This window comes from Elephas maximus, chromosome 3 (assembly GCF_024166365.1).
Source record: "Elephas maximus indicus isolate mEleMax1 chromosome 3, mEleMax1 primary haplotype, whole genome shotgun sequence".
In the NCBI taxonomy this organism is placed as follows: domain Eukaryota; kingdom Metazoa; phylum Chordata; class Mammalia; order Proboscidea; family Elephantidae; genus Elephas; species Elephas maximus.
In genome coordinates this window covers 184,250,598-184,274,369 of record NC_064821.1, presented here as the reverse complement: position 1 = coordinate 184,274,369, position 23,772 = coordinate 184,250,598, and the positions used below count along the sequence as shown (strand labels likewise).

Genomic DNA, 23,772 nt, shown 5'->3' with positions numbered 1-23,772 from the left:
AAAATTTGTAGAATATTTTAATATTTTCTCTGATCATAAAAACACAGAAATGCAGATTATACAGGAATAAGTAAATGAGTCACTTTTGTCTCACTACACAGAGTTAGTGCTTTTGAGCTTTTCCTTCTATATTTTTAACTTTTTATTATTTAACCTAACAAATCCTGAAACAAATAAACCAAATATTGTATTGGATTTTAAATTCTACACAAAAAGGCCTATCTTACAAACTTGTAAGACACATGACCATTTTCCTATAACGCTTTTCCATAACTCAACCTTCTGGCTGTAAGAAATAGAAACTTATACAAACTAGCTTAATCAAAAGAAAACATTTACTAGATGACATGAGGGTATATCACTGAACCAAAATAAGAAGGAAATCAGTGCCTCATATCCTTTGACATTGAGTTGATTCCAACCCATAGCAGCCCTACAGGACAGAGCAGACCTGCCCCTTAGGGTTTCCAAGGCCGTAATCTTTACAGAAGCACAATGCCACATATTTCTCCTGAGGAAGCAGCTGGTGGGTTGGAATCACTGACCTTTCAGTTAGCAGCTGAACACTTAACTACTGTGCTACCAGGGCTCCTTTAGTGCCTTGTAAAGGCCTGGAATTAGGAACTGGAAGGCTGTTTTGAAACTAGACAGTATCTACCTCTCTTGTCTCTATTTCTGTCTCTCTCATTTATTGGTCTCTTTGTTCAGCTTCTCACTGTTTATGTTTCTTTTTTCTTTCTTTCTCTGCACTGGATTGAATCTGCCCAACAATTTTGGGGAAGCAACCTTCCCCAGACAAATTGATTTGTTTCCCCTAAATTTTATTTATTTTGTTGTTGTTGAAAATATACACAGGAAAACATACATCAATTCAACAGTTTCTACATGTACAATTCAGTGACACTGATTACATTCTTTAAGTTCCACAATCATTCTCACCCTTCTTTTCTGAGTTGTTCCTCCCTCATTAACATAAACTCACTGCTCCCTAAGGTTCCTATCTAATCTTTCAAGTTGCTATTGTCAATTTGATCCCATACAGTTCTTAAAAGAGCACAATGCTCAATGCAGACCTTTTTTTTTTTTTTTTTTTTTTACTAGTTAATCTAAACTACTGTTTAGTTTTAAGAAGACTTTAGGGGATATTTTTGGTTTAAGGTTTAAAGATTATCTCAGAGCAATCTTCAACCACCCTCCATGGCTCCAGAAAGTCCATGAAAATTTTAAATTCTGTTCTCCATTTTCACCCTTTTGATCAGTATTCTTCTATGGAATCGTTGATCAAAATGTTCAGTAATGGTAGCTGGGCACTACCCACTTCTGGTCTCACGGCAAAGGAAGCAGTTGTTCATGGGGCCAATTAGCCACACATTCCATACATTCCTTCTATTCCTGACTCTCCTTGTTCCTCTGATGTTCCAGGTGAATAGAGACCAAATGTTCTGCTCAAATTGATAGTTTTTAAATTAAATTTTATTTTTAAGAGTTAGCAGCAACTAATCTCAGTGTTGGCAAGGGCACGTTGTAAAGGTGTAAATTGGTAAATTTTTCTGGCTGGCAATTTACTAATTTAGCATTTTAAAAATGTTTATATCCTCTGATGCAGTAATTTCATCACAACATTGCTAGTGGTACACAGAATCACACAAAGCTGAGACTGAATTGTAGCTCTGCACTTTCCAGCTATATGACCTAAGGCAAATTACTTAATTTCTCCATGTCCAAGTTTCTTTGTTTGAAAACTGGGATCATAAGAATCTTATCTTTGGATCATTAAGGTTTAAACTAGATAATATATGTAATGAAGGCAACATATTGTCTAGCATATAATATATGCTCAATTTATTATTATCTCAAAAGAAAAATTTGACAATTATGTAAAGATATATACACAATAATGTCTGTTAGAGCAATGTTTATAAGAGTGAAAAATTGGAAACAATCAATATAAAACACTTAGAATATAAGGCAGGGATAATACTTGTTCTGTTCACAACTGTATAGGTAGTCTCAAGACAGATCCTGGAATATAGAAGGTGCTCAATAAATATTTGTTGAATGAACAAGTAACTGAGGATTGGTAAAATTGGACAACAGAAGGCTATTTAGTCGTTAAAAATGACAGATAAGTATTTTCCTGAAAGTACATGTACAGTACATTCTCTTTTATTTAGAAGTATATATGTACATGTTCGGAAACCCTGGTGGTGTAGTGGTTAAGTGCTATGGCTCTTAACCAAGAGGTTGGCAGTTCGAATCCGCCAGGCGCTCCTTGCAAACTCTATGGGGCAGTTCTACTCTGTCCTATAGGGTCGCTATGAGTCGGAATGGACTCCACGGCAATGGGTTTGGTTTTGGGTTTGGTATGTACGTGTTCACAGAAAAAAAGACTAAACATATATCAAGATGTTGACAACATTCCCTAGATGGTGGCATTATTATGGATATTTTTATTATCTACTTTTTGTTTGTTGTTTTTAGTTGCCTTGGAGTTGATTCCAACTCATGGCGACCCCATGTGTACAGGGTAGAACTGCTGCATGGGTTTTCAAGGCTGTGACCTTTCAGAAGCAGAACACTAGGCCTGTCTTCCAAGGTGCCTCTGGGTGAGTTTGAACTGCCAACCTTTTGGCTAGTAGTCAAGCACTTAATCATTTGTGCCACTCGATGACCTGCTTTTTGTTTAGCTGTTTTTAAATGTTCCCCTACAAGGATTAGCATGTATTGATTTTGAATGAAAGCTATTTTTTCTTAAATGCTATTTAAAAGAAATGTATGTTCCTTTGCACAAATAAACTGGAATCAGGGAGCACACCTAGATTTTAACCTTAGGTTAAATTCAGCTTTTATTATTATTTTTTTTAAAAGCATCTTGTTAGAGTTATTCATTTATAAGTCTGTTAATATTAGACATTGAGATCCTTAAAGGTATAGAACATGTCTTCATCTATCTCTATCACCTTGAATGGAACCTTACAAATAATCAGCATTCAATAAATGCTTGTCATTGACAGGCATGCATCTATTATGGCTCTTGCATGGTGACTAACATCTTGATCACAGGAACAAAGTTAACTCCCAAAGAAGATCTCTACAAAGAAGGTGATGGTTCCAACAGCCTCAAAACTGATCCTGAAATGCCTTAAGTGAAGAGTGTCCTCTGGATTCCTCCCCCTTTGAAATGCAAATTCTGTCACAGTATCTTAATTTTTCTGTAAATAATTCAGAGATAGAACCAAACCCCCCTGGTTATAGGCGAGGTCCAAGTTTCTCGTGTTACTTATTTAAGTAGAAATCTATAAAGTACTTGTTGATAATATGAATCTGCCCTCTCCCAGCTTCAAATTTACTTAGAGAAATTCAAAATGCCAACTGTTTTCTGAACACTAAAGTATACTTTCTACAAAAAATATTAATGTCAGTGACTTACTCTGCCTGATTAAACTATCAGCTCTTAGATATCTCAGGTAGTGATTAAAATAATAAACTAATAGCTGCCACTAATTAATCAAGTTAACAATTTTTATTCAAAGAACAACCAACCCAAAAACCCATTGCTGTTGAGTCAATTCGGACTCATGGCTATAGGACAGAGTAGAACTGCCCCACAGAGTTTCCAAGGCTATACTCTTTACAGAAGCAGACTGCCACATCTTTCTCCCAGGAAAGGCTGCTGGGTTCCAACCTCCAACCTTTCAGTTAGCACCCGAATGCTTAACCACTGCATTGCCAGGTCTCCTTCAAAGAACGACACTCTTAAATCTCATTCTTAATTACCTCTGGATGAAAAATCTTAAAACAAAACTAAATGATTGTCCACTTTTGTATTTTTTTCCTGCTTTGGTTTACAATATTTCTTAGTAGGCAGAAAGCCTCACATGTTGTTCATTTGGTAAAAACACATTTCACCTACCTTGTAAGTGACATTTATAAGCAAAAGATTTATTTAAAAAGTATAAATATTCCTAAAATATTAGTTCAACTGAGTGCTTAGGTGCTCAAACTGAAAAGAGACTGCCTGAGTTCAATTCCAGCTCTGCCACTTATGAGCTCGGGGACTTTGGGCCAGGTACTTAACCTCTCTGTACTTCAATTTCCTTATCTAAAAAATGAGGTTGATGATAATAATAAAAATACCTAGTTCATTGGGTTATTATGAGAATTAAATCAAATTAAATGAGTAAAACAGCACTAGTCCATAAAAAAAAAAGTTCATAGCAAGTCACAAATGTGAGCCACATATGTAATTTTAAGTGTTCTTTTTTTTAGTAGCCATATTAAAAACATAAAAACAAAAAAAATTAAATTAAATTTTATTTAGCCTATATGTCCAAAAGATTATCATTTTAACATGTGATCAATTAAATGAGATATTTTACATCTTTTTTAACACTAAGTCTTTGAAACCAGTATGTGTTTTACACATACTAGAAAAAAACAAAAAAACAAACCTGTTGCCATTCAGTCAATTCCGACTCATAGGGACCCTACAGGACAGAGTAGAACTGCCTCACAAGGTTTGCAAGGAGTGCGATGGTGGATTCAAACTGCCGACCTTTCAGTTGGAGTGCGATGGTGGATTCAAACTGCCGACCTTTTGGTTGGCAGCTGAGCTCTTAACTACTGTGCCACCAGGGTTCCTTTACACTTATAAACCAAAAACCAAACCCGTTGCCGTCGAGTTGATTCTGAACATAACGACCCTACAGGAACTGCCCCATAGAGTTTCCAAGGAGTGCCTGCTGGATTCGAACCGCCAACTTTTTCGTTAGCAGACATACCTCTTAACCACTACGTCACCAGGGTTTCCTTTAGCACACCTCAAATTAGGCTAGCCACATTTCAAGTGCTTAACAGTTACATATGGCTAGTGGCTACCTTACTGGACAGTGCAGGTGTAAAGTATTAAAACAGTATCTGAAACATAAACCTGTTGCCGTTCAGTTGATTCCAACTCATAGTGACCCTACAGGATGACTGAAACACAGTATGTGCTAAATAAATTTTAAGTCTTATATAACTATCACCCCCTTTTAGGAATTGCTATAGACCGGTGTTTCTCAGTGTGTGACTCACCACACTAGCTAATATCAGGTGACATTAAACACTGAACTATGTAGTGAGGAAAGCATTCCTTTTTTAATGATCTTTTAATTTTTCTGACTGAATCAAGGAGAAAGTGTCAGTTTGATACAAGTGTCTTGTTTTTTAAAAATTTTAATCAGTTTTAGTGAGTTATAGCTCATATATGATAAAATTCACTGATTTTAGGCTACTGTTTGATGAATCTGACAAATGTATATAGTCGTGTAGCCAACACGTCAATCAAGATATAGAAAGAACATTTCCATCACCTGAGCAAGGGCTTCTTAAAAAAACACAAAAAACATCCAACAACAAGAACCACGAAGCCAACCCCATACCTTTGAATACATAATGCCAAATTGCTTTCCAGAAAATTATACCAATTTACATTTCTAGTAGCACTGTTTGAACTGCCTCACTGCACAATAATCACAGATGGGGACAGGAGTTTATCAGTATTTGAGATGCTTATTGCAGCATTATTTATATGAAAAATTTGTAAATACTCTAAATGCCCAACGCTAATGGTTAAACAAAGACACCCTTAAAATGGAAATTATGCAACCATTAAAATTATTTTAAAGATTTTTTAATAACATGGAAAAATGCTCTCATTATAATTAAAAGTGAGAAAAACAGGTACAAAACTGTAGAGACAATGTGACCCTAACTATGTCAAAAATAAAACATGAAACAAAACTCAAAAACCTAATAGGTGAAGAAAAAAATATTAACAGTGATAAGTTCTACGTTGTATTATGAATGATTTTTACTTTTATAATTAATTAGGTTTTTTACAATGAGAATGAATTACTTGGGAAAAAAGAAAAGTCTATTCTTTATCTGTGTGCCAGCACGACTTTTTGTCTTTGCTAGTTAGAGGGAAAAGAATTAAAAAAAGGGGTAATTGATTTTTTTTTTAATAGGATTATAGTTAATGAGAGCTTAATTGAATCCACTAGTATTACAGAGAACCTACTGTGTATGTGGGTAGTAACTGTTGGCTTGAGAGGGAATCTGGCAGTAGGAGGACTGCTGATCTGAGGTCACCATCTAGCAGTGTACGTATTTCTCCGTGTCAGAAGTCTGACAGCACTGGAGACTGAAGTGCTATCTTCATCTACAGCTTAGGCGGTGCTTAGGCAAACGGAGCACTGTTGGTTAATACCTCCACCTAGTCTCCCCCTTTCCTTCTACTTCTATCATGAATCCTGAGAAGACACAGAGGGATTTCTTCTATTAGGAAAACAACTCCATCTATATGGATCTGGTCCTTGGCCTCTCAGCTCACACAGCCAACTTAACGTCTCAATTCCTGCCAGCAGAGACTAGAACTCTTTAATATTGATTGACTTGTGAAGTGGTAAGGCAAGGGAGCTCAAAACCCACACCAAAATGCTCGTTTATTTGCAAGGCAGGACATGTGCTTCAGAAACAACACAACTAGAATAATGGCTCTGTCTCTTGTAGGTAAATAAATAATGGGTGTACCTTATTTAAATACATCCAGGAATTCACATTTTTACAATAAACACATGTTCGTTTTTGTGGATAATTCTCTTAAATCTCCTATAGCCAGGATGATTTTTCTAAAACACAAGTCAGATGTCACAGCTTTGATCAAACCCTATATAAAAAAAAAAAAAAATAGTGCTCTCTAATTCATGGACAAAGCCGGTACTCACAGTGGTCTATAAGGCCTTCCATGATCAGGCCCATGATACCTCTATAACTGCATCTCCTGCTACCTTCCCCATTGTTCACTCTGCCCCAGACTCACTAGCTTCCTTTTGCTTCTTGAACACACTGCATGCTCCTGACTTAGGAGCACCACTCTGGCTGTGCCTGGGATGCTCTTACCCCAGTGTCTGTTTGGCTCTCTCTCTTACCTCCTTCAAGCCCTTCCTCAAATCTCTTTTTAATGAGGCCTTTCCTGACAATCATGTTGAATAGGGCAACTTACTCCCACTGCCCCCCTTATACTACCAATCTCCCTTCACCTGCTCTACCTCCCCCCATATTGTTTATCACCTTCTGATTTACTGTAAAATTTATTTATTAAGTTTATTGTTTATTTTGGTTCTTCCCGTATTAAAATGTAAGCTCCATGAGGGTTAGGATCTTTGTTTTATTCATAGAGGTATCCCAATTATGCTCAGTAAATATCTGTTAAATGAGCAAGTGAACTGTTGACTTTATGGTGCTCTCATTTATTGAATAAATATTTATCTATTCTAGGCCTCATAATTAGGGCAATACAACTTCCAACTGTTCCACATAGGTATTGCTGCTCTAACAATGACTCATCAAAACCAAAAAAAAAAAAAAAAAAAAAACCAAACCCATTGCCGTTGAGTCGATTCCAACTGATAGTGGCCCTACAGGACACAGCAAAACTGCCCCACAGAGTTTCCAAGGAGTGCCTGGCAGATCTGAACTGCCAACCTCTTGCTTAGCAGCTGTAGCTCTAAACTACTATACCACCAGGGTTTCCAACAATGACTCATATCATAAATAATTTCTAGAAGTTGAAATTTGACATTTTCCCCTCTAACTGAGGATATCTTAGGCTGGTATGACTAATCAGACAGATAAAGAGGGAAGTGGTAAGGGGGGAAAAGTAATATAAGAAAGGCAAGTATGAGACAGGAGATGTCAGTTTGCACACTGCAAACCTGCATGGACTCCAGTGACATGATGGACTAAGTGCTCGGGGCAGGCACTTGCATACATTTCAGGTCACTGCTGAATCCATTACCCAGATCCTTTTTCAAGGCAGGTTCTCGGCCTTCAAAAAAGCATGAAAGTTATACCTTTAAAGAGGCCTCTGTGATCAGTTACTATCTTTTACTTCTTTGTATTTCATTATGTACAAAAGGAGAAGGGAAAGCAATACAAAATTCATATTAAACTTCATATAGCTATTAAAAGAGAAGAAAATTGACCACCTCTCTTTATTCAGAGGCAATTTTATTAAGAATGTTGCTAAGGAGATAACTAGCTTCTGCAAAGTTCCTTGGTGTCTTAGCAAATATTTTAAATGGTGCTTAACTTTAAACAAAGATAACCATAATCAGACCTAATCAGAGCAGGACTATAGAAACAAATCATTAACTCCAGAAGATCTGCGTTTACAGAGCTCTGCTTTATACAACCAGTGCTTGAATCACTGAAAAAAAATTGTCGCAAAAAAACTGTTTTAAAGAAAGACGATACTTAAGAAGGGATGGCTTAAATTATAACTTAAATAGCAAGTGGGATTTTTAGATTCAAAGAATGTATGGTTTCTTTTAAAATCTATGGGATATGTATCTTTAGGTACTCTCTGGCTTAAGATGGAAGAAACTGACTTACACATGGGCCCTATTCTCTCACCAAAAATTACACTCATTTCTGGAAATATACCAGGGAGGGAAGAAAAGAATTGCTTTCTATACTTTATTTTTTAGTTTTGTCTACAACTAAGATCTTGTTTCAATATACAGTAAAGGAAATTTGAATGTACTTTAGAAACAGAGGGTATCCCAGGATAACGGTTGTTAAAATTACTCATGAGGAGTAAGGGTACATGTATTTTCTAAGATGTAGGAGACCAATTCTCACCCATTTTACCCATTACATTAAGTAATGTGTCCAAAGGTATAAACTAGTAAGTGTTGGTGCTGGGATATGACTGCAGAATAAATGTGTAGTAAACTCAGATTTTATTAAAGAGTTGTAAAGATCAGGGGAAACCAAGTGACCTGTAGTCTAGAAATATCCCATGACAAGCATTTCCTACTCTAGAAGGATGTTGGTCTTGTTAGGTGTTGTCAAGTCATTTTCAACTCACAGCGATCCCATGTGACAGAGTACAACTGCCCCATAGGGTTTTCTTGGCTTTGATCTTTAGAGATACAGATCGCTGTCTCTCTCCTGCAGCTGAGTTGCTGGATGAGTTCAAACTGCCAACCTTTTGGTTAGCATCTGGGCACTTAACAGGTTGTGCCAGAAGGGCTCCTTCTGTGGAAGGACTCATCCAAAAAAACCAAACCCATTGCCATCGAGTAAATTCCAACTCATAGTGACCCTATAGGAAAGAGCAGAACTGCCCCACAGGGTTTCCAAGGAGCAGCTGATGGATTCAAACTGCCAAACCTTTTGGTTAACAGCCGTAGCCCTTAACCCCTGTGCCACCAGGGCTTCTAGAAGAACAGTAGCTTTTCTATCAGCACAACATGCTCACAGCTAGAAGATTGGATTTCTTTCCTGCTTATTGGGATATCCACCAATCTAAAACCCTCTGGAAGAGCCCATACCATGTTTTACATGATTCCAAGTATAAAAGGAGGGCACATCTAAAAATACATTCTGTTTCCTGATTGCCATAGTCTCTCAGAATAATGGTTGGTGCTGTAAGAGCTCTTGGTTATCTTTGTCACTTATTCCTATGGCCGTTTCCTTAAAAAAGAAATCATGTAGTACACAAGAAACTGCACAAATAAAAACTCCCTCAAAAATGAAACCCTGACAATTTACAGAAACAAATATTCAATTCTCCCCCTTCCCCCGCCAAAAAAAAAAAAAATCAAGGTTTGTATTGTTAGCTCACAGCAGCCCTACTATATCCAATATACCAAAACTGTGGTTTTAGAAATATATATTAACCCCTCCATTTACTGAGAGTCCAGGACTTATATGTGTTAAGAAGCAGTTGGAGTTGGGAACTTACTGAATATGCTGCTAATATCCAAGGTAGCCCACATTTATCATGAAAACTGAGCTTTTCCATTAAAAGCTGAAGCTGTCTGTGCTGCTCTCAGTTATTTACAATAACTGGTCTCTGGAATATAAATTTCACTATCTTCTTTCTGACAGTGATAAATTTTACTATTTACTTCCTGGCTAGAGGCTACAGATTCATTACAGAAAATTATAAAAACCTGATATTGGATCATTTATGCTTTGCAAAGATCAACTAAATCATTTTCCAAGTTGGCAATTATCATGGCAAATCCCTCTTCCAGTTTCACTGGTCAGGAGCCAGTGACTAATCCTGGTCAAGATTTTATTGAACCTTCTATTGCTAAGGATACTTGCTCAAAGGTAATGTAGTATATTGCTTAGCATGGTGTTAGGTCAGACAAAGATCAAAACTGACTGCAGTTGGAGGCCTAAAGCTTTTGCAGGGCTGATTTACCTTCTTAATTTTATGCAAAAGATTATTTGCTCAGGAACTGTGTACTAGTTTAAGGAAAAAACTAGATTTTTTCCCCGTTTAAATAGTAAAATGAAGTTTTATTCACAATGTCATTAATTAGTCAAACTTACCTGAAAATGAATATTTACGGTAATATGACTAAGCCACAAATATATAAAAATCTTTGCTAATCTATTTTTCCAACTAAATCCAATGTTTTAAAACTTGAGACGTATTTAGTTTTAAACTTCTGATATTTCAAGTTAAAGGGAAGATGCTACAATCCTTAGGCACTGGCCATGGGGCTATGGACACTCAGTGGGAAATATCAATTCTCAGAAGGATCATTTAAGGGTCAAGTAATCGTTTTGAATTCTGAATTAAAGCCTACTTAAAAGCAAATGATTTATCTAAACATACATGAGAGAACCCATCTGGATCAAGAAAATAAATCTTATATAATTGTCATCAAATAGTAAAACCTTTTGAACCCTAAATTATTAAATATTATTTAGACAATAGTACAGTGTCAGACATTCTACTAATACTTATGAAGGAAATACATAGTCATTAAAAGCATGGGTTCTGGCTTCAAATTCTCACTCTATCTCTTATTAGCTATGTTTACTTAACCAAAACCAAACCCAGTGCCATCCAGTCAATTCTGACTCATAGCGACCCTATAGGACAGAGTAGAACTGCCCCATAGAGCTTCCAAGGAGTGCCTGGCAGATTCGAACTGCTGACCCTTTGGTTAGCAGCCATAGCACTTAACCACTACACCACCAGGTTTACTTAGACAAGTTAATTAACCTTTCCGTGCCTCAGTTTCCATATACAGAGTGGCAATAATAATATAGTATGTACCTTATGGAAGCCCTGGTGGCATAGTGGTTAAGCACTACAGCTGCTAACCAAGAGGTCAGCAGTTTGAATTTGCCAGGCACTCCTTGGAAACTCTATGGGGCAGTTCTACTCTGTTCTATAGGGTCGCTATGAGTCAGAATTGACTCGATGGCAATGGGGTTTTTTTTACGTACCTTATGTGAGGATTAAATGAGTTAATATATATAAAGTACTTAGTAGAGTACCGAGCGTACAATATATGCTCCATAAGTATGAACTATCATTATCGTTATCGTTATTACTGTTAGCAACAGCAGTAGCAAGGGGAGAAACTTGAATAAAATAGTTGTGGTAACATTGTGTCACTTCTGTGCTCAAAAATATTCAGTGGGGCTCCACTGACTATAGTAGTTCCCCCCTTATCCGCGGTTTCAGTTACCCATGGTCAATTGAGGTACACAGTGCTTGTGTTTTACTTAATAACGGCCCCAAGACTGAACAGTAGTGATGCTGGCAATTTGATACGTACAGTGCTTCTATTTTTAGTTATTGTTGTTAATCTCTGTGTCTAATTTATAAATTAAACTTTATCATAGGTATGTATGTGTTATGGATTGAATCGTATCCCCCTAGAATGTGTGTCAACTTGGCCAGGCCATGATTCCCAGTATTGTGTGGTTGTCCACCATTTTGTGATCTGATGTGATTATCTTATGTGGTATTAAATCCTCTATGATGTTAATGAGTCAGGATTAGAGGCAGTTATGTTAATGAGGCAGGACACAATCTAGAGGATTAGGTTGTATGCCGAATCAATTTTCTGAGATATAAAAAAGAGAATCCAGCAGAGAAAAAAGGGACCTCATACCACCAAGAAAGACTTGCCAGGAGCGGAGTGCATCCTTTGGACCTGGAGTCCCTGTGCTGAGAAGCTTCTAGACCAGGGGAAGACTAAAGACAAGGACCTTCCCCTAGAACTGACAGAAAGAGAAAGGCTTCCCTGGGAGCTGATGCCCTAAATTCAGACTTCTAGCCTCCTAGACTGTGAGAGGATAAATTTCTGTTTCCTAAAGCCATCCACTTGTGCTATTTTGTTATAGCACCACTAGATAACTAAGACAGTACATACAGGAAAAACATAATCTATACAGGGTTCAGTACTATCAGTGGTTTCAGGTACCCACTGGGAGTCTTGGAACGTATACTCCTGGATAAGGGGGGACTATTGTACTGAATTAGGTACAAAATCCTCAGTTTGACATTTTAGGATGCAAGGCTGACCTTCCAAACAATATTACCTGATAGTTTTCAAATTAGAATAAAGCTCACATAATGGCACTACTATTTTGTACTCTCCCAAGATAATAAGTACACTGACACTTCCATTTCTGGAATTATGGCAGACTAGATAAGGTGAAAGCTGCTATTTATAAGGTTTTCACTGGTTAATGCTTTTCAGAAGTAGACTGCCGGGTCCTTCTTCCTAGAACAGAAGAGGACGTGGAATCAGGGATATCACTGCTGATGTCAGATGGATCCTGGCTGAAAGCAGAGAATACCAGAAGGATGTTTACCTGTGTTTTACTGACTATGCAAAGGCATTTGACTGTGTGGATCATAACAAACTATGGATAACACTGCGAAGAATGGGAATTCCAGAACACTTAATTGTGCTCATGAGGAACCTTTACATAGATCAAGAGACAGTTGTTCGGACAGAACAAGGGGATACTGATTGGTTTAAAGTCAGGAAAGGCATGCGTCAGCGTTGTATTCTTTCACCATACCTATTTAATCTGTATGCTGAACAAATAGTACGAGAAGCTGGACTATATGAAGAAGAACAGGGCATCAGGATTGGAGGAAGATTCATTAACAACCTGCGTTATGCAGATGACACAACCTTGCTTGCTGAAAGTGAAGAGGACTTGAAGCACTTACTAATGAAGATCAAAGACTACAGCCTTCAGTATGGATTATACCTCAACATAAAGAAAATGAAAATCCTTACAACTGGACCAATGAGCAGCATCATCATAAATGGAGAAAGACTGAAGTTGTCAAGGATTTCATTTTACTTGGATCCACAATCAACAGCCATGGAAGCAGCAGTCAAGAAATCAAAAGACACATTCCATTGGGAAAATCTGCTGCAAAGGACCTCTTGAACGTGTTGAAGAGCAAAGATGTCACCCTGAAGACTAAGGTGCGCCTGACCCAAGCCATGGTATTTTCAATGGCATTATATACATGTGAAAGCTGGACAATGAATAAGGAAGACCAAAGAAGAGTTGACGCCTTTGAATTCTGGTGTTGGTGAAAAATATTGAATATACCACGGACTGCCAAAAGAACGAACAAATCTGTCTTGGAAGAAGTACAACCAGAATGCCCCTTAGAGGCAAGGATAGCGAGACTGAGTCTTACATATTTGGACATGTTGTCAGGAGGGATCAGTCCCTGGAGAAGGACATCATGCTTGGCAGAGTACAGGGTCAGCGGAATAGAGGAAGACCCTCAATGAGGTGGATTGACACAGTGGCTGCAACAATGAGCTCAAGCATAACAACGATTGTAAGGATGGCACAGGACCGGTCAGTGTTTCGTTCTGTTGTGCATAGGATCGCTATGAGTCGGAACCGACTCGACGGCACCTAACAGCAACAACAACAGATAAGGTGAAAATTCTCTTGTGAAAAAACAAAACAAGAAATGCTGCGTAAAAAATGACAAACATCCTTTTAAATGAATAGCTAAGCCCTTAAGAAAGTAAGGGAAATCTCCATGGGTCATAGCAAAATCAGAACCAAAAATCAGGTTGGTAAGTACAAACTGATGCTGAGACTACCCTGTGTTGATAAACAAGGCGCTGTATCTTAACAGCCACACAGAGTCAGGAGACAGGCTTATATATGAGTAAGAAAGAGAGTTAGAATTGAGACTCCCACATAATATAGAGACCCTCACTAAAAAAGTGGACTAAAAAATAAATAAATAAAATCTATTTGTACAAGGAGATAACAAGGAAGCTTGAAAATCCTGTTACTGGCTCTGCATGGTTCAGGAACCCTTAAGTATAGAAATTAACATAGAAAAATTATTCCAGGCTGACAGTACTCTTGGGGTATCTGGTTTAAGTGAAGGTAAAACTATGCAGGAGAGATACGTTTTCAACTTAGGCTCCTCAGGAATCCCACAGAGAAAACTCTGTTTAAGATAACTTATAATCCAAATGGTAGAACACCTGAGGAATGAGTCATCAAAAGCTCATGTTGGCAGACACAACAGCAGAATTAGATCTCCAAGCACTTCAGATTATAGAATTAGTGTAAGTAAGGAAAAATGAAGGATTTGACAATATGAGGAAAGAAGAAGGTATTATCAAAAACATTTAAGCAAATTTGAAAAAGAAGCAAATAGAACTTATAGGCATAAAAATATAATCTTTGGAATTAAAAACTCAGTGGATAAATTAAACACAGATTAAACACTGCTGAAAAGAGCATTACTGAGAATACAAATCTGAAAAAAAATTACACAGAAGGCAGCAAAGAGAGATAAATATAGATGACAGGTTAGGAAACATGAAGAATAGATGAAAGTCCAACATATATCTCACAGGAGTTCTAGAAGGAGAGAATAGAGAAAATGGAAGAAAGGTGTCTTGGTTATCTAGTGCTGCTATAACAAAAATACCAAAAGTGGATGGCTTTAACAAACAGAAATTTATTCTCTCATAGCTTAGGAGGCTAAAAGTCCAAATTCAGGGCACTAGCTCTAGGGAAAAGCTTTCTCTCTCCCTGTAGGCTCTGGGGGGAAGGTCCTTGTCTCAATCTTCCCCTGGGTCTAGGAGGTTCTCAGTGCAGGTACCTCAGGTGCAAGGACCTACTCTGCTCCTAGATCTTCTTTCTTGGTGGTAATGTGGTCCCTCTCTGCTTGCTTCTCTTTCCTTTTATGTCTTGTAAGATAATAGGTGATGTAGGTCACACCCCAGGGTAACTCGCCTTACAATGGATCAGGGTAACCTGAGTAAGGGTGCTGCATCCCACCCTAATCTGCAACACATAGGACAACTACATCAGATCACAAAATGGAGGACTGACCACATAATACTGGGAATCATGTTCCAGCCAAGTTGACACATATTTTTAGGGGGCACAATTCAATCCATGACAAGAGACAATATTTGAAGAAACAATGACTGGAAAATTTCCAGAAATTATGCCAAACATAAATTTCTATGCCAAGTGGTGTAACTACAAATTAACCCATATTTAGATACAGCATACTGAAACTAGAATACCAAAGACAAAAAACAATCTTAAAAAGAATCAGAGAAGAAAATATTGCAAATGAAAAACAACAATATTGAGAACAGGCTTAATAGCAACAACTGAAAAATAGTATTTCATTGTCTTCTGGCTTTTAATTGCTCAGAGAAAATGATCAACCTGGAATTCTGTACTTAAAGCTAAAGGAAGACAATTTTAGACAAAGACAGAAAGGTCAAAGAACTACTGAAATATGTAGCTGAAAGGAATACTAAAGGATGTTCTTTAGTAAGAAGGAAACTGGATCAGAAGGAAGAGCCAAGAATAAAGAAACTAAAAAAAAAAAAAGAAAATATGTAGGCAAATCTAAGTAGACATTGAATACAGAAAATAATGATAACTATTAATTTGGGGATTATAAAAACAAGGTGGAACCAAATGTTGGACAACAATAGCTTGAAAATCGGGAGAAGGGTGATTAGAGTTGAAATATTCTAAACTCCTTGTATTATTTATGAGAAAGAGATTAATTTTAGGCTCTATTTCCTCAGTAATTCAATAAATATCTTTTGAGGATAGGTAAAACTAATCTGTGGTGACAGAAGCCATAATAGTGATTATTGGTGGGTAGTTGTAATAAAGAGGGAGCATGAGGCATACAGGAGGCTTCTGGGGTGCTGGGTGGTGCTTACATAGATGTGTCTACTTTGTGATATTTCATTGAGGTGTCCACTTATCATCTGTATATCTTCCTATATATATGTAATAGTTCTGTAAAAGTTATAAAAGAAAACCTTATTGCACTGCTTATATCAAAATAAAATTCTAATAGATTAAAGATATAACTTTAAATCTGAGTCATAAAAAAATGAAAAAAAATAGAGGTCAGTATTTAAATACTCTTGGCTAAGGAAGAACTTTCTAAGCATGACAGAAAAGGCAGAAATCACTGGTGACTTTGACTACATAAAAATTTTAAAAAACAATACAACTTTTACACAACAAAACAAAATTGTTTTGTTTGAAACAAAAACATCAAATAGGGGAGAATGATTTGCAAAATATAAGCCAGACAAATGGTCAACATCCTTAGTTATTACATAAAATTCTTAAAAAAATTTTTTTTTGGGGGGAGGAATACCCAGTGGAAGCAATGGGCAAAGAACATGAACTGGCAATTCACAAAAAGAAATATATAAATGGCCAGTGAGTTTTAGAAACTGACAAAGAGGTATGTAACTTTCCCAGATTCACAAAAATAATAAGAGGAAAAGCTAGGATTCAAACCCAGACAATCTGACCCTTCAATAAATATTTGTTTAATGAATGAGTAATTACATATTTAACACTGAAAGATGTTTACCTCATAGATAAGGAAATACAGATAGTAAGACAGAATGTACAATGACATCCCTTTCTGCACACATACTTATGTAAATACCTACACAGGCTTAGAAAAAAGTCTGGAAAGACCACAATGTAACAGTGATTAGCATACGGGAGGTTTTTTTAATCTTTATACTTTCTGAACTCAAAAAACTTTCAGAATTAGCAAATATTACCTCCATAATAAAGGAAAAAATTACATTAAAAAATCAAATAATAAAAATACAAAATGAAAAAGCACACAAACACCTCCAGTAACTCCCAATGGATACAGAACATGGCTCAGCATGATTCTCTCAGGGTCACCAGTCATTAAATTGAATCATTATGCCAAGTTCTCCAGTCTCTTCCTCATCTGTCTTTTCTACTCTTCGCTGCCTAATTCATCTTCCTAAATACTGTGCTCCTCAGGTAATTTCACTGATTAAAAACCTTGAACGATTTTCCATTTTCCACCCAGACAGTATGCATTTCTCAGCCTGGAATTCAAGGCCTTACACAATTCTGGCATTCAATTAACTTTTTTACTTTATTATACATATTCTAGCTAGTTGACTACTTGTTCTTTGTATATGTATGTCACCTACAGCTTTCTATAACTTGTTCGTGTGATTAATGCTGACTAGAATTTGCTCCCCTTCTATCTGTCCTTTTTCTACCTAATGCTCAGGTTCCCTGCTATCTTCTCCATGAAACATTCACTCATTTGCCTTAGCCACTCTGAGATTCCATAGCTCTTTTATCTGTCTTTCCAGGGCTTATTTTTTATGTTTTATCTTCCCTAATAAACAGTGACTTCCTTGTGGTAGGATCTTTATCGTATTATTCTTACTAAATACTTATTAAATGAATATAGTTTATTAGCAAAAATGAAACAAAATAACTCACAGAGTTCATTATCATTATGTTTAGGCATTTTCAAAGTGCCAGTCTGTAGCAATTCGATTTCTCCTTTAAACATAGGAAACAAATTATTAACAGTGCAGGCTGGCCTTTACTTTCCAAGTCTCTGTCCTAATAAAATGATTTATTAACCAAATGGGGTAGATCCTTCATCTGACACAGACCTCTAAATTATTTTATGAACTGATACTGTAAAAACTACAGCATTTGGTCAGCATTGATCAAACTTTTCCTATATAAAGGGAATTTATGCTTTATTTTCTGGGAAAAAGGAGAGAATTGTAGGACTCTGAAAGTTTTCCTTTACCTTTTCGTGTTGTGTACTGTTGTTCCTCCCAGGACAATCCTTACTCCAGGAGTGGTACGGTTCAGGTTATAAACTGTTAGAGCCTCTTCATATGTGGCTCCTCCAATCACAAACACAATGATATCCTGAGGTCTGCAATAATGAAGAAAGAGTTAATGTCACAGGATTAAAATTAAAAAGAAAAGCCAAGGATTTGTTATTATATGCAGAGTTTTAATTTCTAAGTTTTTCTTTTTTGGTGGAGGAAGCAGAATTAAAGCAGAATAGAATAAAACGTTTTAAAAAAGTTTTTAATTATCTGAAATTGGCAGGAAACAGGGCAGGAAATGCTGAATAGTGATTTGCTTTCTGTTTATGAGCGGATGTCTTATAATTTCTGTGCTGTGGATTTTAGAATAGCACAATAGCGTTTGCTGGGACCAAATGTAGAAATATTCTTTTATATTCAAGAGGCTGCAGAGCGCTTCACTGTGATATGATACTAATATAGCAATAATTTATGCTTGTATTATATATCTCTTTTCATATATAAGTCTTTGTCAAATACTTAGTACAGTGTCATTACAATGGTCTCTGTCCAAGGACCTCAAAGCATTTTGGAAAGTATCCGGATGTCCCCTGTCTTAGTCATCTAGTGCTGCTATAACAGAAATACCACAAGTAGATGACTTTAACAAAGAGAAATTTATTCTCTCACAGCCTAGTAGGTTACAAGTCCAAATTCAGGGTGTCGGCTCCAGGGGAAGGCTTTCTCCCTCTGTTGGCTCTGGAGGAAGATTCTTTGTCCTCAAACTTCCCCTGGCGGAGGAACTTCTCAGGTACAGGGACCCTGGGTCCAAAGGACGTGCTCTGCTGCTCATGCTGCTTTCTTGGTGGTATGAAGTCCCCAATTCTCTGCTTGCTTCCCTTTCCTTTAATCTCTTGAGAGATAAAAGGCGGTGCAGGCCACACCCCAGGGAAAATCCTTTTACACTGGATCAGGAATGTAGCCTGAGCAAGGGTGTTACATCCCACCTTAATCCTCTTTAACCACAGGCAGAGATTATGATTTACAACACATAGGAAAATTACAAAATGGAGGACAACCACACATGGCCTAACCAAGATGACACATTTTGGGGGGGACACAATTCAATCCATGACATCCCCATAACATAAAAAAAAAAAATGGAAACCAGAAATGCTTAGTATTTTGAGTGTATAAAAAGATTAGGACATAAATTAATGGCCCTTCTAGGAACTCCACCTCTTCTTAAAAATATTTGTTTCTGAATCCTTTGATGAACCAAAAAAAAGAAACCATGGGAATCAAAAAAGAAAAAAACCTGTGGGTACAGTTTTGATACTAGACATGCTAATGCATGAGCTCATCCACTAGCTGCATTTGGGTAGCACTGTGTTGTTTTACTATGTTTCAATCTTTATTAAAATGGCTTCATAACAAAGTGTGTAGCTCTCCTGCTAGCTAGTTCCTTCTATGTACATCAACAAGGAGATCACATTATTTTCAAAACAGTTACCTTGCCCGTTTCTCTTTTCTCATGCCATCAAAAACCAAAACCCAAACCTGTTGCCAACGAGTTGATTCTGACTCATAGAGACCCTACAGGACAGAGCAGAAATGCTACAGGACAGAGCAGAAATGCTCCTTACGGTTTCCAAGGAGTGGCTGGTGGATCTGAACTGCTGACCTTTTTGGTTAGCAGGCGGCCTCTTAACCATTGTGCCACCAGGGCTCCAGCCATCAAAAGGAAATAAAATTTAATCTTAGGCAAGTAATGTTATTAAATCACTTATTAGGCATAATTTAAAACTACATTAAGCAGAAGCATCCATTTTGGAGGTTACAGCATGAAACTAGGCAGAGATACCTTTAATCAATTTATACATACATGCTTATGTGTAAATCATAAATGAAAAAAAAACACGCAACATCTCTTTTTTATTTGTCTCTTTCTAAAACACCTTGAAGGAATCAACTGAGAAAGTTATTTGTTCTAGCGGGCCTTCATGGAAATGGAATCAGATATTGTGGCTATTTTAAAATTTTTTATTATTTATGTAACAAAAATTGTCATTTTAACCATTTTTAAGTATATAATGTGGTGACATTAATTACATTCACCATGCTGTATAATCTTCGGCACTATACACTCCAAAAATCTCTCATCAGCCCAAACAGAAACTTAGCACTTTCGTAGCTATTTTTAAATGTTCAGATAATATCTGAATAGGAAACATCCTCATGAAAGGTATACAAGCTCCCAATGATGAAGAGGCAGTTATTCTGCAATTAGATAGAAAGTCAATTATGACATGTCTCTGTGGACTTGGGATTTAAAATCATGTCTCTGAAACACTAAATTTACTTTTTAAGTTAAAATAAGTTTCATTCGATATTACCCATCTGAAACAAAAACAATATATTTAATGCCACAGTGCCTTAGGAGTTAGTTATATACTCTGCAATCATTTTTTAAAATTGTTATTAAAAAAAATGTTTTGACTAGATAACTGCATGCACATGGTATGAAACACAAAATGGCATGATGTAAAAAGTAAGTTTTCCTCTCACCTTAGTCCTCTCTTCCCCAGTTTCTCTCTCTAGAAGCAGACACTGTTACTTATTTCTTACGTATCCTTTCAGAGATACTACATGTTTTTGTGGATATACGCATATGTATATATACCTTAAACACAAATGAAAGCATTTTTACATACACTGTTCTATACCTTACCCTTGGATAGACTGCACATTTTAAATTTTGATAGATATTGCCAAGTTACTCCACAGATGTCATTCCACCAGCTCTCAGGAAAGCATCTATTTCTCCACACCTTTGTCAACATGGTACATAATCAAAGATTTGGTACTTTTAAACTGACAGATGAAAAAGTGGTATCTCACCATAGCTTCTTATTATGATCTGTTCAGTAAAGATCTGAGCTACAGGCACAGATCTATGTATCATCAGCATATAAATTTTAGAAGGTGTATAGTGTGAAAAAAGAAGGCTGGGGAATACCAGCATTCAAGGTTTGGTGGAGGAACAGGAAATCTCAATACAGACAAAGAAGAAACAATCAGAGAAAAGTTAAAAAAACAAGAATAGTATGAAGTTATGGAAGCCAAGTGTTTCAAGGAACAGAAAGTATCTAACAGTTTTAAAAACTGCAAACAGAACACTGAAGCAATACAAACCATCTTCTCTGATCATAACACAATAAAAACTAGAAATCAATAACAGAGAGGACATGGAAACTGAAAAACACGTTACTTAAAAAGTTTGGGTATCAGCTAAAATTAAAAATGAAATAAATTCTTAGAATCAAATGAGAATGAAAATATAACATATCAAAACCTCTGGGACACAGCAAAACCAGTGCTCAGAGGAGAATTTACAGCAATAAATGAACACTTCAAAAAAGAAGGGCAAAAATCTATCGTTTATCCTACAACTCAAACAAATAGAAAAGGAGCAGCAAAAGAAGTCCACAGTCACCAGAAAAATTAAATAATAAAGATCAGAGCAGAAATGAAGGCAATAGAAAACGGAAAAAAATAATAGAATCAATAAGACTAGAAGTTGGTTCTTTAGGAGGATTAATAAAGCTGACAAACCACTGGCCAAATTGACAAAGGAAAAAAATGAGAAGATGCAAATAACCAAAAAAAAAAAAAAAAGAGAAAGAAATGGGACAGTTAACTGAGATAAAAAGGATCATAACAGAATACTATGAAAAATTGTATTCCACCAAAGTTTGAAAACCCAGAAGAAATGGACAAATTTCTAGAAACACACATTACCTGTCTAAACTAACACAAATAGATGGAGAAAATTTGAACAGACCCATAACAAAAGAAGAAATCAAAGAGGGCTTTAAAAACAAAACAGAACAAAAACAAAAACCTCCCAAGAACAACAAAGAGTCCTGGGCCAAAAGGCCTCATTGGAGAACTCTACCAAACATTCGGAGAAGAATTGATACAAATTCTACTCAAACTATTCCAGAACATAGAAAAGGAAAGAATACTCCCTAATTCCTCCTATGGAGCCACCATAACCCTGATACCAAAGTCAGGCAAAGACACCACTTAAAAAGAATATTTCAGACCAATATCCCTCACAGATAAAGACGCAAAAACGCTCAACAAAATTCTAGTCAACAGAATTCAACAGCATATCAAAAAAATAATACATCTTGATCAAGCAAGATTTATACCAGGGATGCAAGCATGGTTCAACATTAAAAAATCAATCCATGTAATTCACCACATAAATAAAACAAAGGAAAAGAATCATATGATCATCTCAACTGACATAGAAAAGGCATCTGATAAAATCCAACACCCTTTCCTGATAAAAAGTCTCAGCAAAATAGGAATAGAAGGCAAATTCCTCAACACAATTAAGGGCATATATGCAAAACCAACAGCCAATCATCATTCTCAATGGAGAAAGATTGAGAGCATTCCCCTTGAAAACGGGAATGAGAACAAGGATGCCCTTTATCACTACCATTACTTAACACAGTACCAGAAATTCTAGCTAGAGTAATAAGGCAAGAAAGGGCCATAAAGGGCATCCAAATTGGAAAGGAAGAAGTAAAACTATCCTTATTCACAGACTACATGATCTTATACATAGAAAATACCACAGACTCCACAAGAAAGTTACTGGAACGAATAGAAGGATTCAGCAAAAGTGGCTGGGTACAAGGTTAGCACACAAAAATCAGCTGGGTTTCTCTACACTAACAAGGAAGACTCTGAAAGTGAAATCAAGAAATTCATATCATTTACAATAGTTCCCAAAAGGATAAAATACCTGGGAATACACCTAACCAGGGACATAAAAGACTTATACAAGGAAAACTATAAAACGCTACTGTAAGACACTAAAAGGAAAAAAAAAAAATTTTTTTTTTCCCTACATAAATGGAAAAATATTCCATGCTCATGGATTGGAAGACATTAACATTGTGAAAATGTCAACACTACCAAAAGTGATCTACAGTTATAATACAATCCCAATCCAAATACCAACAACATTCTTAAAGAAATGGAAAAACTGATCTTCGACTTTATGTGGAATGGAAGGAGGCCCCCAATAGCTAAAGCAATATTAAAGAAGAACAAAGCAGGAGGCCCCTCAATTCCTGATCTCAAAACTTACTACACAGCCATGGTAATCAAAACAGCCTGGTACTGGTTCAACGACAGTCACATAGACCAATAGAATAGAACTGAGAACCCAAAATAAATCCATCCATCTACGGGCAGCTGATCTTCAACAAAGGGTCAAAGTCCATTCAACAGGGGAAGAAACAGTCTCTTTAACAAATGGTGCTGACAAAACTGGATACCCATACGCAGAAAAATGAATCAGGATCCATACTTTGCACAAAACTAACTCAATGGATCAAAGACCTAAAGGTTAGAGCTAAAACTATAAGGTTCCTGAAAGAGAATATAGGGTCAATACTAGAGGACCTAATTTTTGGCATAAATAGTCTATCAAACAAAACTAATAATGCACAAATGACAGAATATAAATTAGGTAACTGGGACCTCCTAAAAATTAAATGCTTAGGCTCACGAAAGACTTTACCAAGGGAGTAAAAAGAAAACCTACAGAGTGGGAAAAAATCTTAATGGGCAAAAGACACGAACAGACACTTCACCAGAGAGGACATTCAGGCAGCCAACAAATACATGAAAAGATACTCACAATCGCTAGCCATTAAAACCCAAACCCATTGCTATAGTGACTCCACAGGACAGAGCAGAACTG

The 23,772-nt window shown here is 36.6% G+C and overlaps 1 protein-coding gene across 3 annotated transcripts in view; it reads right to left on the bottom strand.

Annotated features, from left to right (window-relative positions):
- VPS45 (vacuolar protein sorting 45 homolog) overlaps window positions 1–23,772 on the bottom strand; it is a 93,645-nt gene that overhangs the window by 25,793 nt on the left and 44,080 nt on the right. For all 3 annotated transcript variants that reach the window (XR_007516778.1, XM_049880323.1, XM_049880321.1), the window contains one exon: window positions 17,978–18,109. Coding sequence is in view for 2 of the 3 variants with exons in the window: in XM_049880323.1 (XP_049736280.1) it covers window positions 17,978–18,109 (132 nt within the window). In the remaining variant the exon portion in view is untranslated. The remainder of the gene's footprint in view (window positions 1–17,977; window positions 18,110–23,772) is intronic.